We start from the raw sequence: 13,736 nt of genomic DNA on the forward strand, positions 1-13,736 counted from the left end.
ATTTTTACATTTACCAAGCCAATTAACCTACAAACCTGAACATCTTTGGTGTGCGGTTTGAAACCGAAGATATCGGAAAAAACCCACGCAGGTCACGGGGAAATTGTACAAACTCCGTACAGACAGTACCTGTAGTCAGGATGGAACCCGGGTGTCCGGCGCTGCATTAGCTGTAAGGCAGCAACTCTACCGCTGCGCCACCGTGCCACCCCAATGAAAAGACTAATTCCATTGATTCATCTTGTACCCTGTTTGGGCACCTTTCCTGATGGATGGCACAGTGGTGCAGCTGGCATAACCGCTGCCTCGCAGCCCCAGAGTGCTGTCTGCGGAGTTTGTACGTTCTCCCTGTGACTGTTTGGGTTTTCTCCTGGTGCTCTGGTTTCGTCCCACATTCAAAAGCTGTGTAGGTTTGTGGGTTAATTGACTTTGGTAAAATTGTAAATTGTTCTTGGTGTGTACGATAGTGATAGTGTACGGGGGTCGCTTGCCGGCCTGGGCTTGGTATGCCGAAAGGTACCCTGTATTTTTAAACTAAACTAAGAACTGAATCTACTTGAGATTCAACATGGTTATAACAGATTTTGTTTTTTTAATTTTGTTTTTTTAATTTATTTATTTTATTTATTCCGAACAAGTAAAGACATTAAAGACATTAATAGTAACAAAATCGAAATTATCAAACAATTGGACATTACAATCAATATTTACAAGCAATGAAAAGAACAAAAAGCAAATTTCCAATGTCCAACTCTGTGTCTGCACAAGCTCGAAAAGGTTTTGGTTTTGCATACCAAACGGGAAAGTCTGCCATTTGCTGCACCCGATGTTCATACGATGTACTGACCAGTGATCAAGAGAACCATTTATTTTTCGTATATACATTTCCAGAGCACACCCAATATTTATTGCTTTATGAATTTTGATTTGCAAAGACCAAATCTCCAAAGGTAAATATTTTTTGTAGCTGGTGATTTTTAGATGCGTATTAAGTTCAGTTCGCTGATTAACTGGAATTAATGCTTTCCTCATCTCCCTATACTGTTATTCCAGCCTCTGACAGGATTGGCTAAATGTGCATTTATTTGCTGGCTCTACAAATCACCATGGTGACTGAGTAAAGACCTAAGACCTACTGTATGTGCAATTTTTGGCATCAGTTTCAACTCCCTTTTAAACTCCTGAGTTTTTTTGGTCTTTTCTGTCATGTTACATAGTGTTGGTCAATAAAGCTCAAAACGTTGTTCTTGAATGGATTTGCAGATTCCTCAGTGGTGCGTTGACTACGTGCGAGCTGTGGTTGGACCCAAGCGGGGTGTGGCCTGTACTCAACCCAGGAGGGTGGCTGCCATGAGTGTAGCCCAGCGAGTGGCTGATGAAATGGATGTGATGCTGGGCCAGGAGGTTGGCTACTCCATCAGATTTGAAGACTGCAGCAGTGCAAAGACCTGCCTGAAGTAAGTGGATTCTGTTTTTCCAAATTCATTGCAAATCTCAGCACCTTGCATTCCGATCTACCTCAAGTACATTCTATATTTTCCTCCCACGTTTTCGCATTCGAGAGAAAGCCAAGTAGATAGGAGCATTTGTTGATTGGCTTAATCTCTGTATACCTAAACTACAATATTGTGTATGAAATTTGATCCCCCTTGGTTATGTAGACTGGCTTGTGGCCACCGTGCTATTTGTACAGGTTGGAAGCACCAGGACCTTTCCAAGCTGTCAGTTTTTGTCATTGACTGCTTCGTATTCACAACTCATTCTGCATCCCTATTAATCACTTACATTCGGCACCGGGAGATGCAAGTAAGTTTATTGGCCAAGTATTCACATACAAAGAATTTGCCTTGGTGCTCCGACCACAAGTAACAACATGACATACAGTGACAGTTACGAATGACTCAGAAAACACTAAACATTAATAATAATAAGACATTAATGATAAAACACCATTGATCAAGCATGTGAACCAACAAAATACCAGATCAAAGGGAGGCTACAAATTTTTGGCTGTTGAGTAGAGCAACTACTCGTGGATAAAAAAAATGTTTTTATGTTTGGCTGTGGCAGCTTTGACAATCCGGAGTCACCTTCCAGAGGGAAGTGATTCAAAGAGTTTGTGGCCAGGGTGAGAGGGGTCAGAGATGATCTTGCCCGCTTGCTTCCTGGCCCTTGCAATGGAGGGAAGGTTGCAGCCAATAATCTTCTCTGCTGATCGGACGATTCGCTGCAGCCTCCAGGTGTCGTGCTTGGTGGCTGAGCCAAACCAGACCATGATGGAGAAGGTGAGAACAGACTCTACGATGGCCGTGTAGAATTGGACCATCATTGCCTGTGGCAGATTGTGCTTCCTCAGCTGCCGCAGGAAGTAGGACCGAGATGAGAAACACATTTTTCACACAGAGAGTGGTGAATCTCTGGATTTCTCTGCCACAGAAGGTAGTTGAGGCCAGTTAATTGGCTATACTTAAGAGGGAGTTAGATGTGGCCATTGTGGCTAAAGGGGTCAGGGGAATGGAGAGAAGGCAGGTACAGGATACCGAGTTGGATGATCAGCCCTGATCATATTGAATGGCGGTGCAGGCTCGAAGGGCCGAATGGCCTACTCCTGCATCTATTTTCTATGTTTCTAAGTACATCCTCTGTTGTGCCTTTTTGACTGGAGTCAATGGTAGCGCCCCACTTAAGAGATGATGGTTACCAGGAACTTAAAAGACTCCACAGATGTAACTGTGGTGTTGTTGATGGTGAGTGGAGGGGGAGCTCTCCTAAAGTGTACAATCAATTCCACTGTCTTAAGAGCATTGAGCTTTAGGTTGTTGCGATGGCACCAGGACGCCAGCTGTGACACTTCCTGTCTGTAGGCAGATTCCTCCCCATCCTGGATCAGTCCAATCAGGGTTGTGTCGTCCGCAAACTTGAGAAGCTTGACAGAGGTGTCTGTGGAGGTGCAGTTGTTGGTGTAGAGAGAGTAGAGGAGAGGAGAGAGTAAGCAGCCTTGTGGTGCTCCTATGCAGAGCGTTTGCGGGTCAGAGATGTGCTTTCCCAGCCTCACAAGCTGCTACCTGTTTGTCAGGAAGTTGGTGATCCGCTGACAGAGGGGTTCAGGCACAGTCAACTCGGAATGTTTGGAGTGTAGTAGCTCTGGCACAATGGTGTTGAATGCAGAGCTAAAAACAACAAACAGGATCCTCGCATAGGTCCCCTGGCGGCCTAGGTGCTGTACGATGAAGTGCAGGCCCAGGTTGACTGCATCATCCACAGATCTATTGGCCCGATATGCAAACTGCAGTGGGTCCAGCAGGGAGTTTGTGATATTTTTCAGCTTGTCCAGCACAAGCCTTTCGAGTGTCTTCATGACTACAGAGGTCAGTGTGACAGGCCTGTAGTCATTAAGACAAGTAATTCTTACCTTTTTGGGTACAGGGACAATAGTGGAGACTTTGAAGCAGGCAGGGACAGTACATGTTTGCAGGGACTGGTTAAAACAGTCTGTATAGACCGGTGCCAACTGTTTGGCTCTCTCTCTCTCTCGCTGTCTCGCACTCTTGTCTTTCTCGCTCTCTCGCTCTTGTGGAAATGTACCTGGCTTGTTTGAGAAATATCTCACTAATCTGGTAATTCTCTGCAGTTTTTCCCAAATATTATATGGCTGCAACCATCTCGTGGAAATTCTGCTTTAAATTGTGCTTAATCATTTAAATGTCAAATGCACTAATCCATTTTATTTCCGGGTCCTGCATTTCCATCTTCGCTAGTTGCGCCAAGAACATATTGATTAAGAAAATCTTCCCCCATTAGAAATACTGCTCCCTCTTTTATTACCCATTTAACAGTTGGGGTACAATTTTCTTAAACCCCCAGCCTTCCCATTGTTTTAGCACTATTCTGTATCCTTTTCAACCTTGTAGTATCTAACCTAATGTAATGCTGCTATCCCACCTCCCTTTTCACTTCACTACTATTTTCTGAACATTTTCTGTCCAGAAATATTAACTGGCCAATTCACACCATTTTTGAGTTGCATTATAGTTACTCTATTTACATACATTTGTGGATGTGCTCACAATCCTTGTTCATCTCACTTTTGCGCATTATGTGCATGCATTCTGAACCTGTCTTTATATTCTTCATCATCTGCTCTTGGCTAATATTATCTGGCTTCCTGCTGTGGTAGAACCTTGGAACCCACCTGCAAATGTCAATTGATGATACTAGGTAATTTACTAATATTTAAGTTGAGATTGGTTTACAAAAATCATTTAACAGGGTATGGGGCAAGTAAGTGGGTATGTGAAAGGTGTGACAGCAGGTGGCTGATTCTCATTTAATTTGTTGTTTCCACGATGACCTCTGCAGTCATGCTAAAATTCGTATTTTATTTGTGTTCAGACAAATGCTGTAAAGAGTTGAGTGGTCCTAGCATAATCCTTACGATATATTGTTGCACTCTTGAGTTGTGTCCTGCTTGATGGCGCTGTGCTTACTTACACCAGCCACCATGTTTGAGTGACTGTTGAGTGAATGGCAGTAATTAACTAATTAGATTTGTCCTGGTTTTTTCACAATTAGGGCATATTTGGAAGGCTTTCACACTTTGCAGATGCCAGTAAAGTAGCTGTACTGGAATAGTTTACTTGTGTTCCCCTGAAATAGCCACAAGTCTTCAGCACAGCACCAATTGCTGTTGCTGTATAAACTTTGTTCATTCATTTGTTGATGAAACGTGAAGTGAATGGAATTGGTTGAAGACTGCCTTCATAGATGAAGCTAGCCTCGTGATGCCAAGATGGATAGTCCCGGCGGAGACCGCAAAGTGCTGGAGTAACTCAGTGGGTCAGGCAGCATCACTCGTGGTTGTGGATAGATGACATTTCGGATTAGGAGCCCTTCAGAGTGAAGTAGAGTCCCGACCCAAAACGTGGCCTATCTACATTCAGTCTGAAGAATGGTCCTGACCCAAAAAGTCGCCTATCCATGTCCTTGAGATATGCTGCCTGACTTGCTGAGTTACTCCAGCAGGTCTATCGAAATTCCAGCATCGGCAGTTCCTTGTCGACTGTCCCTATGGAACTGGCTGTAGATGGTTATGAATGCTTCATCCTTGCCTTTTGCAATTGGATGCTTTTTTGAAAGAGTTGCTTCCTTGTGTAAATTTGTTTATTTGTTCACTCTTCATTTCTAATTGTGGTGGGACTGCAGTGTTTTCATCTGCTCTGGAATCCACTGCCTCTGTCTGCAATACGTTGCTTCTGTTATGTGTGGAGTCCTGTGTTATGTTGACACCAGCTTGATTTTGGGAATATCTGGCATTGCTACTGATGTGGTCCGACACACTCATTGAACCAAAATTTGTCCCTTGAATTGGCAGTGCTATAGTGAGCCAAGAAGCTGCAGATTGTAATGCAATTTAATTCTACTGCTCGTTTCCCTTGAGTGATTAATTTCAGCACAGTGATACTGTCACACAGCATGGAAAAGTGGGTTAACAAGGATTGAATAGTGGCCATTCCTACCAATGTTGCCACGATCAGAACCGTATTCAGTGGGTTTAATGGTGAGGATATGGATTTCCCACTTGTATATGTTCCACAGCCACCTGTACACGTCTGTTAATTGTGCTGTGATGGCTCTGCCACTGCTGACAAAATTGAGTTTGTGTTGGTCTCGGGGAGAATGTGCAGAATTCACACAGACAGTACCCGAGGCCAGGATTGACCCTGGATATCTGGCGCTGTGAGGCAGCAACACTACCAGCTTCTGGGGAAACACTGTGGGTTGAATAGCACCTGTGGAGGGAGGAGCCGGGAAGGAATTGCCGACATTTTGAATTGAGACCCTGCATCAGGATCTGTTTGATTTTCTTTTCTCTTACCAATTTGTGCGATGACAAGTTTACTTTGGCCAGAATTCAGGAGACTCCAGAGAATCTGATATCAGCGTTTAAGGATTCCCAGAACCACTTACTTCATAATGATCCCGAACCGGAACGTCATTAATCCACGTCCACTAGCGATGCTGCCGGACCCGCTTACTCCAGCATTTTATAGTCTTTTCCTTCGTATTGTACTTCATTGCCAAATTTGACAAGATTGTTCTACCAATGTTGTAAGCTATTTCTACAGAACCTGAAGCTTTTGTCCAAATTAAAAGTATTATCTGAGAGAGATTATCACATTTTGTTTTGGCATCATGTTCGGCTCAGACATTGTGGCCTGAATGGGCTCTTCTAAGCTACTGTTCTATGTTCTGTGTTGAATGCCTCCATTCTGGTAACAGTCTTTTCTGGCAGATTTATTTCCTTAATTATATTTGCATTTTTCCAGTTGTGTTGTGATTGAACTTGTGAGCTAAAATAGTTGCATTCTTGTTGCTTTACGGAGTAAACAAGGAACTTTTTAAACTTTTCAAATTTACATTTTTGGTCATCTCAGCTACATAATGAATGAGACATTATTATTAATAATAATAATAATAATAACACATTTTATTTGCGGGCGCCTTTCAAAGTCTCAAGGACACCTTACAGAAATTAACAAGAGAGAAAAAACATATAGTCGGAGTAAAATAAATAATAAGGACATCACCAATACACAAATTAAAGACAGAATTCGCTCCAAAGACAAAAAATCAAAAACACAATGTGAAGAGAGAGCAGCGGCAGCTAAACCGCGCCAGCGTCCACTCTCCCTTCCGACAGCCATCTTGGACACAAACTAACATATTCACATAACACACAAAAAATCATCCCCCCACAATGGATACCACTGTGGGGGAAGGCACAATGTCCAGTCCCCATCCCCAGTTCTCCCAAAGTCAGGCCTATTGAGGCCTCCGCTATTGCCTCTAAGGAGGCCCGATGTTCCTCGCCGTTCTGGCCGGGTGCTGTTGCCCCGGCGTCGGGAGAGTCCTTTCAGCGGCTGGGCCACCTGGAACGGCCGCTTCCTAACTGGGGACCGCGGCTTCTGAAGCCGACAAGGCATTGTTAAATAATTTAAACAAGTACTTTTCAGCTTTAACAACAACACTTCATGGAAGTGCCATTGCAGAATAATTGCACTGTTAATAAAATTTAGTGTATGCTTTCAAAGTATAGATCTCACAACCTGGCAGGCCTTTCAAAAGGAAAATATAAATCTTCATTAAAGTTAGCCATTAGGAAAAATCTGGGACTAAAGTCGATGATCGGTGTGTTGGTTTCTTGGTCTATGGATAGCACTGAGAAACGACATTTTATATGCAGTGTGAATAATAAATATCAAAGTAGCAATATTGTGATTTTCTTTTCTCGTGTTACTGGAAGAAGTAAGCATAAATGAGTTCTATGTATGAACGCTCAATTTGATGCCACAGAAATCGGTAGGAAAATCAATTCTGAAGAGGTTATCATGTTACAAGAGGATAATATGCGAAATGAATCGGCAAATAACTGGCAAATGAAGTATATTGTGGAAAGCTGTGAATTTGTCCATTTTGGCATTTAGCTTTTCACTGGTATGTAATATCATAGACAGTGAAGATAGAATTACAGTGGGATTTCGGTCAAGTGGGCAAGGAAATTAAAATCAAATTAGCCAGGAGATTAAATGGCACAACGGGCTTCTGGCACCTCGGGACTGTGCCGTGTCCCCTGATTTATTCTCTCCATTTACCCACAACTCTGTAGCCAGACACAGCTCCAAAGCCATCTTTACATTTGCAGGCGATATGACCATTGTTGGAAGAATAATAGGTAATGATGTCAAGAGTATTGGAGGAAGATGACAACGTGATTGAAAGGTGTCAGAATGGAAACGCTGAGAATTATGAACCTGTCTTCATTGATGGGACTGCAATGGAGAGAGTTAATGCCTTTAAGTTCCTGACCATCTTTATCTCTGAAGACGTGTCTGGGCACAGAACATTGATGCAATCACAAAGAGACCTCATCAATGGCTCTACTTCCTTAGAGGATTGAAGAAATTCAGTATGCCCATGGATACACTCTTCAAGTGTTAGAGGTGTATGACAAAGAACATATCGACTGGTTGCCTCATAACCTAGTTCGGCAACTCAAAGCGGCCAGGAATGAAGGGTGTGCAAAAATTGGTAGACCTTGTCTGGCCCATAACTGGTACTAACCTTCCCACCATGGTAGGGGTCTAGAGGAGCACTGCCTCAAAAAGGCAGGTAATATCATCAAAGCCCCACACCACACTGTCTCATTTCTACCATTGGGAAGAAGGTACAAGAGCCTGATAATTGTGACCTCCAGGTTCTTCCCTGAAACTATCAAACTCTTGTACACTGTACAACATTAACCACAATCTTACCTCATGAACTGTGACCTCCGGTGGATTTTGTTTTGGGTGCATTCTGTACTTCGGCTTTGCTATAAGCATATTCTCATTCCTGGTTACAAGGTTTGCCATAATCATGAACATTCAATTGGGGGTGCAAGCTTACAAGGTCTAAAATGTGGATGTGCGTTGTTGATGAGTTACTGTGTGTGAATTTGTACATATTTGGCCCTATAAGTAGTTTAATGGCAGCAACAATCCTCGAATGCTGCGCTGGAGCCCCTTGGATAGAGGTGCTGAGATGAAAGGAGAAATCTGTTTTTAGTGCTGTGACCATATTGCCATGTGAAGTAATATTCTTTCTTCCATATAGAGGAAAAAGCTGAATTCTTGATCTTATGTAATACAGTATCTTGATTTGACTCGGGATTTGTAGGACTGGATGAGTGAATGTTTTTGTCATTGGGATATCATGCAGTGTACCTTTTTAAAAGCTGCCTCAGCACTGATTTAAAGTCAGCGAATGCAAACCTGTCACATTGCTCCATATATTTAAACTGTTGGCCTCTCTTGGCGATGCTTTTATTGATTTTTCAATGTTGTATTCGTGTTGCCATTAATGCACAGCATTGAGTTGATATATAATTTGTTTTTTAGATACATGACTGATGGTATGTTGCTTCGAGAAGCAATGAATGACCCTTTACTGGAGCGATACGGAGTCATCATCCTTGATGAGGCCCATGAGCGTACATTAGCAACCGATATTCTTATGGGTGTATTAAAAGAAGTTGTGAAGCAGAGATCAGATTTGAAGGTAAGGATATTGTTGGGGAGGACAGAGAGGTGGCTGGCGATAATATTCTGCACTGAACAATCTTTAGTCTGATCAAATTTCGACCATTGGCAAATTATAGGCTGAAGAATGAAGTACTTTCCCTTCTTACGCTTTTTGCGATCACAGGACATTCCAGGGTGATATAAGTTACATAAGTTAATCATTTGATTGTAAGTCTCATTAGTATGTCGTGTTTTGTAACTATCACCATAGGTACATCATAGAATCTTTGCTTTGCTTTCTGTAATGAGATAAATATTTGCCAAGACACCTGGAGAATTTCTGTACTTTGACAAATGGAAACTTTTAGATGTACTTGAGGACGCAATGTGGTTTGATTTAATGTCTCATCTGAACTATAGTACTTATGATAGTGTTACCATAGATTACTGAAGAGTCTCTTGACTGGGGCTTGCCTCCAGGGCCATTTGACTTGAAGACAAGTGTGCTTCCATAGCTACCTTCTGTCTTAGTTAGGAATTTGCCTGAAACAAAATCGTCTGTGTTTTGGTCTACAAATCTCCTCAGTGGAACAAACTTAACCTTGATCTTACAGGAACATGTAACAGAAAACTGGCCTGATCTTTCATTAACTATCAGTACATTGTTTCACTTCAATGAACCAAGAATTTAAGCTTTGTTCTAGTTAGGTTTTTTTTTGTTAGTAGGGTGATTGCTGCCAGATTTCTTTGAGCTGCTCCGAATGCACCGGAAATGCATTTAAAGTAGACACTATAAAATAAAATCCTTTGGATAACCTGCGGCATCACATGATGCTGTAGCCCCTCTCTCCAATATTAGCGTATGCTGATTACCAAAAGATTTGTCACTTCAGGCATAACCTGAGAGCAGTCCTGAACTACTATCGACCTCATTGGTGACCTTCGGACTATTCTTGATCGGACTTTGCTGACGTTACTTTGCACTGAACATTATTTCCTTATCATGTATCTGTACACTGTAAATGGCTCGATTGTAATGTATTTTCATTCTGCTGACTGGATAGCACGCAACAAAAGTGTTTCACTGTAAATACTTCCGTACACGTGACAATAAACTAAACTGTTAAGCTATTATATGGGTAATGCTTTGCAGCCTCTTGTCCCTGTAGGAAAACTTTGACTGGGTCGTGAGCTTTCAGAAATGGGAATGGACAGTTTCAGAATGGATGTTTGTTTGCCATTGCCTCTCATCAGGTTGATTTAAAACAAAATGATGTTGGGCTTATTTAATTTGATAAGGAACAAGCAGCAATGCTTTGCATATGGGGATTGTTTCGGAAGACAAATCCTATGATTTGTATGATCTCAGATTGGGCAGCAGTAATGGCACTGCAGTTGACTTCATTGTATTGGAATATGGACAAGAAAATTGCCCATTGGTTTTCATGCTTCATTCATTTCTGCATATGTTCAGTGAGTTTGGCATTAAAATCCCTTGCTGCAGTTATTTGGCAAAATCCTGTGATACTACATCAAATGAAAGTTATTTCTCGGGGAAATCAGCAACGGATAACTAACTGAAGAAAACTGGTTCACAAAATTGAAGCTATAGGGCCTGTCCCACTTGGCGATTTGTTTCGGTGACTGCCGGCATCATTGACTGATGTATCAGGGTCGCCGAAAGATTTTGAACATTTCAAAATCCAGCGGCGACAAAAAAAATGTAGCAACACTTGAGGAGACACCTCACGTCAATACGTCATCATGCCGTGAGTTTTTCGGTGCCCTTATACGTCAGTCAATGATGCCGACAGTTGCCGAGAAAAATCACCAAGTGGGACAGGCCCTTAAGAAGTGTGAAAGAGATATCTAAACCAGAGCTGCCAAGTTGTACGGGTATTCCGTATTTTGTACGGAAATGCGATCAGAATACGGATGTCCGGAATTGCTTTGTAAAATACGGATTTTTTAAAATCAGCCCGACTTCCTGTTTCATCTTGCTGCTTAAAAAATGCAAGGATATAAAAAGTCATTTAGCTCTAAAAATTATAGGAGATTAAATCTATTAGTATTTTAAATTTCAAGATCTGCATGATGATTTTTGAAAGCCTTGATCTGCCTGTCCCACCAAAGGTTTAAACAGCGCTGTCAGTTTAACGCTATGGGTACAAAAAAAGCGCTCCCAGCTGGAGAACTATTTCCTTTACACATAGCGCTATGGGCTTTACACATAGCGCTATGGCCACAGCGCCAGGGGTCACAGACTATAAGGGAATAAGAGAGGGAGGGAGGGAATAAGAGAGGGAGGGAGGAAAAAATGAAGGGAAGGGGGGGGGGGGGAGGGGGAGGGAAAGCGGGAGGAGGAGGAGAGAGAGAGAGAGGGGGTGGGAGGGAAAGGGATGGAAAGCGAGGAAGGAGGGAGAAAGCGAGGGAGGGAGAGGGAGGCTTCCAAAATTGCTTCTACATCATCATCTGATGCCAAAAGCAGGAAGCAGCCATTCAAACAGCAGTATACAAAGAGATGGCAATGAATGCACTGTCAAGTAAGGTGCGTAGAAGATGTCAATTGGTACCAAAGTTATGCATTCTTGTACTCTTACATGGGTATGACTGCACAAAAAAAAGAGCACTTTTTTCAGCAAAATGGTACCGCGTAAAAATACTGATTTCCGCAGCAAAACACTGATTTTCAGGTATTAGAAATGCTCTGACAAAACTTGGCAGCTCTGCTAAACGACCTGTAATTCCAATGGATCACAGAACCGTTTCAGAAACCCTGCAAAAATACTTACCAATACAACTGTGTGCAAACAACTGTGTTGTAACCTTCTACATTGACAACTGTAAAAGAACTTCACTCAACAGGTTTTACGCCAGGTTTATAGCATCAATCCACATTTAATTAGAATCCCTTGGGTGCAGCAAGAATTGCTATTTAGCAGATCTTGCAGTTTAACAACTCATCAATTGGTGCTGTTCGCTACTTGGCATGCACGCTTCCATATTCGATGCATAGTTGTGGTTCACGCTGTGTGGTAGTGTTATTCTATTCCAGAGGGATTAGAAACCCAGAATTGTAAAGGTTTTTTTTAAATGTTGAGCAATATTTGAATTTAGAGTATGGCAATTCATTCTATAATGGAATTTATGTTCTTCCACAGAGAGAGAGAGAGAGAGTTTTAATTTTACAAGCGTAGCAATGGCCTTTTCTGGATGTGGATTGAGACCAAAATGGCTGTTTTATTTTCTTTCCAGATTATCATCATGAGTGCCACACTTGATGCAGGCAAGTTTCAGGTCTACTTTGACAGTTGCCCACTGCTTACTATTCCTGGTCGTACACATCCTGTAGAAATATTCTATACTCCAGAACCAGAGAGGGACTATCTGGAGTCAGCGATTCGAACAGTTATTCAGATACATATGTGTGAAGAAGAGGAGGGAGATGTTCTTCTCTTCCTTACGGGTCAAGAGGTAAGAATCACTCGTTTCTTCGTATTCACTGCTCTAACTTGAATTTTATCATTTATACAGGGTGGTTCTTTTATTATCTTCTGATGCATTCTCCTGCCTTCTCCCCATAACCTCTGACACCTGTATTAATCAAGAATCTATCTATATCTGCCTTAAAAAAAAAAATATATATATATATATATATCCACTGATGGCCACTGCATGGCTTCTGTGGCAAAGAATTCCACAGATTCATCACCTTTTGACTAAAGAAAGTTCTCCTCATCTCCTTCCTAAAAGAACGTCCTTTAATTCTGAGGCTATGACCTCTAGTTCTAGACTCTCCCACTAATGGAAACATCCTCTCCACATCCACTCTATCCAAGCCATTCACTATTCTGTGTGAGATACCATTTAAAATGGTGAGGGCTTCTAACTCTCCATCCTTTAAGATAATGAATTCCAGCCCCCCAACCATATTAGAGATGAAAAATAAATCATCATCTCCTACTTCAACCAGTCCCTTTAAAAGTATGCCCATTGCTTTCAGTTGACTCTGATAAGAGAAATAGGTACTTTGGTGAGGTTCTTCATGATTTTATTCACAATTAAACTTCCCCCTCATCCTCAGTAACCTGATGTATAAGTGGGTGGGAAGGCTAGTGAGAGTGGAACTTGAATTGCCTTGGGTTGCTGCTCTGAAAGGAACAGCATTTAGGAGTGTTTTTGAGTGTGGGTGAATGTCAAAAGAGGTACAGGGCAGGTGGACAACTTGTTCAAGAAGATTCAAGCTTGGGATGGAATAAAGAGAAGCAGCGGTGATACGATAACTCAAAACTAGGATTAAAAAGGGGGACATAAATAAGAAGGAAATGCAGATGCTGGAAAATCGAAGGTAGACAAAAGTGCTGGAGAAACTCAGCGGGTGCAGCAGCATCTATGGAGCGAAGGAAATAGGCTACGATTCGGGCCGAAATCCTTCTTCAGACTGATGGGGGGGAAGAAGAAAGGAAAAAGGAAGAGGAGGAGCCTGAGGGCTGAGGGAGAGCTGAGAAGAGGAGGAGATAGCAAGGGCTACCGGAAATTGGAGAATTCAATGTTTATGCCGCTAGGGTGCAGACTGCCCAAGTGGAATATGAGGTGCTGCTCCTCCAATTTCCGGTGGTGCTCACTCTGGCCATGGAGGAGGCCCAGGACATAGAGGTTGGATTCGGAATGGGAGGG

At 42.2% G+C, this 13,736-nt stretch overlaps 1 protein-coding gene across 3 annotated transcripts in view; it reads left to right on the forward strand.

Annotated features, from left to right (window-relative positions):
* dhx15 (DEAH (Asp-Glu-Ala-His) box helicase 15) overlaps window positions 1-13,736 on the forward strand; it is a 117,684-nt gene that overhangs the window by 38,988 nt on the left and 64,960 nt on the right. For all 3 annotated transcript variants that reach the window (XM_055638214.1, XM_055638195.1, XM_055638204.1), the window contains exons 3-5: window positions 1,264-1,457; window positions 8,937-9,096; window positions 12,315-12,533. In XM_055638214.1, the coding sequence (XP_055494189.1) occupies window positions 1,264-1,457; window positions 8,937-9,096; window positions 12,315-12,533 (573 nt within the window). The remainder of the gene's footprint in view (window positions 1-1,263; window positions 1,458-8,936; window positions 9,097-12,314; window positions 12,534-13,736) is intronic.

This window comes from Leucoraja erinacea, chromosome 1 (genome assembly GCF_028641065.1).
Source record: "Leucoraja erinacea ecotype New England chromosome 1, Leri_hhj_1, whole genome shotgun sequence".
Taxonomy (NCBI): domain Eukaryota; kingdom Metazoa; phylum Chordata; class Chondrichthyes; order Rajiformes; family Rajidae; genus Leucoraja; species Leucoraja erinaceus.